This window comes from Dipodomys spectabilis, unplaced genomic scaffold (genome assembly GCF_019054845.1).
Source record: "Dipodomys spectabilis isolate Male_0828 unplaced genomic scaffold, ASM1905484v1 ptg000424l, whole genome shotgun sequence".
NCBI classification, from domain to species: domain Eukaryota; kingdom Metazoa; phylum Chordata; class Mammalia; order Rodentia; family Heteromyidae; genus Dipodomys; species Dipodomys spectabilis.
Window position 1 is genome coordinate 2,431,166 of NW_024871101.1, and position 5,863 is coordinate 2,437,028.

The window sequence follows — 5,863 nt, forward strand, 5'->3', positions numbered from 1 at the left end:
GCTGGCTTTGAACTGTGATCCTCAAATCTCAGCCTCCTGAGTAGCTAGGATTACAGGCATGAGCCACCGGTGCCTAGCCCTATAGCCTTATCTTTGCACAGAACATTCAAACTTTTCCTCTAGTTTCCTATAATTTTTCCACAATAGCCAGCCCTTCATCCTCTATTCTCTCAATCAAGGTTTTTAAAACTGCCTTTAAGCAGTCTGCCATCCCTATCATGGCCCACCAACTGCCATCTCTTATACCCCAACTCAGTATTTAATATGCATTCTTTGCTGTGCTGAAGTTTTGATGGGAAATGTCCCATTCTATTGCTTGTCATTCCCTTAGAAAGAAACATCTAGTAAAGTTCTGATGGGAGAAAAGAGAAGAAAAAGGTATCATTCTGGTACCTAGAACAAGCAGTGGTGAAAAGGAAAAAGAAAACACTAACTTCTGAACAAAGGAAAACCACAGCTTTACTGCACGGCTCCACTGGAGAAAACAAGCAAATCACATTTGGTTTGACAGATTCAGTGCTGAACATTCATTTGTACAGGTGAAGTTTAGGCATCAAAATAGAGCTGATAATGCTTTTTTTCTCTAGCAGTTGCTCATACCACCAGTAGATCCATGTGCTGCTCAATTTAGGGTCCTGGTCATACAGGAAAGGCATGTACAACAGGCACAGAGTCCTGCCACAGTGGATACCATCATCAAAAAACGTGATGGGCACTTACATTTAAAAGCTTTCTTCATTGTCTCATTTGACTGTTCAATGTAGTCTTGGGTGTGCAAAATGTTGTACTCAATGTTATCCACCAATTCCTGTTGCTCTGAGATGAGTATCTCCAGTTGGAGAAAGATGGTATGTAACTCACTAATCTCATACTCCAGGTCCAGTAGCTGCTGGTGACGGACTTGGGCCACAGCCAGGACCTGCTTAGCTTTCAAGATATCTAGATCATGACCCACAATTGGAGGAGCCAGAGAGCTAGCCACCATATTCTCCAGGTCTTCCTCCCGAAGCTTCAGGCCTGCTAGTTCAGCCTGCCTCAACATCTTCTCCTTCAGCCTTACCCTATACTTTGCCTCACAGACAAAGTGATGGCTCATGATGGCATGGTAGCGACTGAGGAGGACAGAGAGTTGGTTCTGACGGATGCGGTGTTCAACCCGCCAATACTTACAGTCTGTGGTCAGTTCATGCTGGATGGCAGTTATTTTGGGATAGATGAACTGGGCTTGGCTGGCAAAAGAGGCCTTCATGATATTCAAATCATTCTTCTCCGTGAACACACTCTCCTCTGTAGTGCAGCATAATACATCTTGCTGCTTTTTATCTATTAACTCAGACAGCCCTTTTAGATCTGTCAGCTCCAGGGACAGCTCAGCCACTTCCTGAAAGAACTTCTGTAGAGAGTTAGTCTCACTGTCCTTGAAAGCTGCATTGTCAAAAACCAAATTATCGTCCAACTCTGCAAAGTCTCTTCCTTGGTTTACTAGGCTTTTCAGTTCCTCAAGCCTATCCTTCATCTTCAGCTCTAGCAGTCTGCCATAGTGGAAGGACAGGAAATACTGGCCTCAGCTCTGTTTAGTGATGTGTGGAGACATGAGTAGCTCAGTTTTACGTCAGTGGAGGCTATTAAAACTCTCCTTCCCAGGTAAGCAAATATTGGCAAAGTAAATAGGCTTCTGCTTTGTTGGCTCAGTATCAGGTAGTAAGGCACACAGGATTGGCTAAATTGTATGCCAGGAATGGGCCAGGCACTAACCTGATTTGTTAAGAGTTGGGGCAAGAGTACATTTGAGCATTGGAGAGCACAGCCAAATGGTAACAAAGAGAAAATCTGGAGTCTGAACACTCCCAGAGGCATTGTACCTGATTGGGTTCATGGAAGGTAAACAAAGGGGTAGAAGACACAGGAAAGATCATGTGATTGGAAAATTTTCTGTGACAAGTGTGGTTTTCTTATTTAAGATGGTTACCAGTTGGGTGCCAGTTGCTCATGCCTGTAATCCTTGCTGATCAGGAGGCTGAGATCTGAGGACTGCAGTTAAAAGCCAACTTGGGCAGGAAAAGTCTGTAATACAAACTTTTTTTTTTGGTTGGTCATGGGGCTTGAACTCTGGGCTTGGGCGCTGTCCCTCAGCTCTTCAGCTCAAGGTGAGTGCTCTACTGTTTGAACCACAGCACCACTTCCAGTTTTCTAGTAGTTTATTGGAGATAAGAGTCTCACGGACTTTCCTGCCAGCGCTGGCTTTGAACCATGATCCTCAGATCTCAGCCTCCTGAGTAGCTAGGATTACAGGCGTGAGCCACCAGCGCCTGGCTTGTAATACAAACTTTTATCTCCAGTTAACTACAGAAAAAAAAAAGCTGGAAATGGAGCTGTGGCCCAAGTGGTAGTATACTACCTTAAGCAAAAAAGCTCAGAAGCAGTGCCCAGGCCCTGAATTCAAGCCCCAGGACCAGCACTCACATTCATGCCAAAAAATGATAGCTAAATTGGCTCTGTAGAAGCATTGGCCTATAGTCTTACTAGCTTTGAGCCTCTGTGTATGTTGCAGAAAAAACTCCTTTAATTAGAATTTCAGATGTCTCAAAAATTAGCACTGTTTCCTTTTTTCATTTTAAAGAGTTCTCATACTTTTTTTTTAAGGTTTCATGAATTTATGGTCCAAGGTCACAATTTTTGTAAATCTGTTCTTTGGTCAGCAAAATGGAAGAAATAATTATACTTCCTAAATAAAGTTGTAATAAAATCAAAGAACTAATATATGCAAACTTCTTTAAATAGTATCTGGCAAATAATGAGGTTTGTTGTCAACTTGATAACTATATTATTAATGTAAAACATCTGCATAGGCACCAAGGTCAACCTTTCAGTGAATGCTAAAGTTACTCAGTATAAAGGGAAAAAAAATGTGTTCTTAGCACTGTCATCTGTCCTTCCAAAACTCTTTTCCCTTCCATGAGCCTTTTTTACTCCACTGATATCCAAGATTAGTTTGCTAGCTTTAAATATGTAGAGAATTGGAGCATGACACTATTTTCCTATATGTTTCCAGCCTTTACTGAAATCCAACAGAACTACAAATTCTGACAACTCAATCAGTAGTGATCATGAACCTCATCATTTCACAAATGAGAAAAAATGAGGCCCAGAGAGGTGAAATGACATGTTCAAAGCTACAGAACTAGTTGATTACCAAACTAGGACAAAAAAGTTCATGACCAGGGCTGGGAATGTGGCTTGGTGGTAGAGTGCTTGCCTAGCATGCATGAAGTCCTGGGTTTGATTCTTCAGTACTACATAAACAGAAAAAGGCAGAAGTGGTTCTGTGGCTCAATTGGTAGAATACCAGCCTTGAGCAAAAGAAGCTCTGAGACAGTGCCTTAGGCCCTGAGTTCAAGCCCCAGGACTGGCAAAAAAAAATCATGAACGAAAACTTCTACCATCTGAACACATATTCATATTCCTTTCCTTTATGAATGTGAATTAATACATGCTTATATTGTCTATATTATTCCCCCAAATAATCTATAATTTCATCATGGTATTATAAGTACACTATATCATATCCCCATGTAATATTTCTTTTTTTCAGGCAGAAAAAGTTTTATTTCTGAATTGCTGCCCTGCTGGGCATGGTGGGAACACAAATGGCCAAAGGGCCCCATATAACATTTCTCATACCAAGAGTTTTAAATGAAATACAAAGCAAGTGGAAGCAAGGAGGAGGAACATTTAGTAAAATCAAATTACAAAGGAGATATTCTCTGTGATTCATTTTAGGGGGAGAAAGCATGAGACTTGGATAGTTCTGATGCAGGTGAAAAGCCAACGACTTTACATAGAGGAGAAGTTCCCACTATTGAGCCCTACCATGTACCAGAGTCTGTTATTAACTATGCATACTGTTATTTAACCCTCAAAAGAAATTTGTGACATGAGAATGACTACCATGTCCATTATTTTATAGATGAGAAAACTGAGGCCCAGAGAATAGGGTTACAAAATAAAATACAGGATTCTAACGAAATTAGAATTGCAAATAGATAACAAATAATTTTATTTCAATTTATTTCATTTCATTTCAATTTTTATCTTATTTTATTTTGCTAGTATTTGGGCTAGAACTCAGGGCCATGGCACTACTCCTTAGTTTTTTACATTCAAAACTAGCATTCTACCTTTTGTACCACAGTTCCACTTCCAGCTTTTTGCAAGCTAACTGGAAAACAGAATTTCACAGACTTTCCTGCCTGGGCTGGCTTCAAAATATGATCCTCAGATTTCAGCCTATTGAGTAGCTAAGATTACAGGTGTAAGACACTAATGCCCAGCTAATTTTAGGTTTTGAACTGTATACTGCTATCCATAGTGATATTCTGAAATTTTCTGCCAGACTCACACACAAAAGGCAGGAAACACCTTTCTTTAGTATAAGTGATATGCTCCAGTAGTCAGTTGGTGTAACTAGCATATTTGCATGCTATAGTTATCATTGAGAGAGAGTTAACATATGAGTACTATAGGAAAAAGGCAGATGGGGTAAAAATGGTGAGCATTTATAACCAAATTAAGCGTTTAAATGATGTGATAAAAGTTAACACAGGGCTGGAGGTGTGGCTAGAAGGTAGAGCACATGACTAGCAGTCCCATAAAAAATTCATGCAGCCATTATGGAAAACAACATGAAAATTCCTCAAAAAAAGGAAAAACTAAAGGACCTGGGAATGTGGCTTAGTGGTAGAGTGCTTGCCTCACATGCACTGCGTTTGATATAGTTCTGGATTCAATTCCTCAGAACCACATACACAGAAAAAACCAGAAGTAGTGCTGCAGCTCAAGTGGTAGAGCACTAGTGTTGAGCAAAAGAAGCTCAGGGACAGAGCCCAGGCTCTGAGTTCAAGCACCAGGACTGGCAAAAAAGAAAAACTAAAAATAGAACTTCTAGATGATCCAGCAATCACACTAGTATGTATTCAACAGAAATGAATTGAGTATATTGAAGAAATACCTTCATGCCGGTGTTCATTGCACCACTATTCAGAATAACCAAAATGTGGCTACTAACTGATGAATAAATAAAGAAAATGTGGTACTCACACAAAGTGGAGTACTATTCAGCCAAAGAGTGAAGTGCTGTCATTTGTAACAACATGAATATAACTAAATATAACTATGTCATGTGAAATTAATCAGCACAGATTAATTAATAAGTACTGTATGATCTCATTTATATATGTAATTTTTTGTATTTAAAACTTTTTTCCAAGTTTATTTATTTATTGTTAAGGAGGTTACAGTTACATAAGTAAGGTAGTGATTACGTTTCTTGTCTAACTTGTTATCCCTTCACTCATTTTTCTCCCTCTTTCCCTACTCCCTCAATTTCCCTCCCCCAAGTTGTACAGGTCATTTACAACGTGTCTTGTGAGCACTGGTGTTGCACTGGTTCCCCCCTTGTCCTTTGTCTCACCATTTTGTTGTTCCCCTTCCCTTCCCTAGTTCAGATAAATGTGTATCCAATACCCAAGGCACCAAAATCCAGTGTAGTAACAACAGGGGATATACTATATGCATACAAAGGAAACAAGAAAAATCACATAGCACATTAAAAACAACAACAACAAAGAAAATCCTCTTGTATCCATGTCTTGGACTTCATTTTGTTTAGCACCATCTTAATGATCATATATACATAGCTATTGAGCTATTCTGCTCATCTGCTAAAAGTATACTAAATATGTACTAATTATTACAAATAAGGGAAACCATGGGAGCTGTGTTTCTTTGTGTCTGGCTTACTACATGTAATGTGATTTTTCCAAGTCTTTCCATTTCCTTACAAATGAGGTGGTGTCATTATATA

General features: G+C 39.6%; 1 protein-coding gene across 1 annotated transcript; it reads right to left on the minus strand.

Annotated features, from left to right (window-relative positions):
- Nucleotides 1–622: 622 nt before the first annotated feature.
- On the minus strand, nt 623–1,516 carry LOC122097676 (syntaxin-3-like). Its single transcript, XM_042668280.1, has one exon. The coding sequence runs from the start codon at nt 1,514–1,516 to the stop codon at nt 623–625; it is 894 nt and encodes a 297-aa protein (XP_042524214.1).
- Nucleotides 1,517–5,863: the final 4,347 nt, after the last annotated feature.

Coding starts and splice junctions, on each gene's coding strand:
- LOC122097676 (XM_042668280.1), bottom strand. CDS start 1,516: ATGAAGGATAGGCTTGAGGAACTGAAAAGCCTAGTAAACCAAGGAAGA.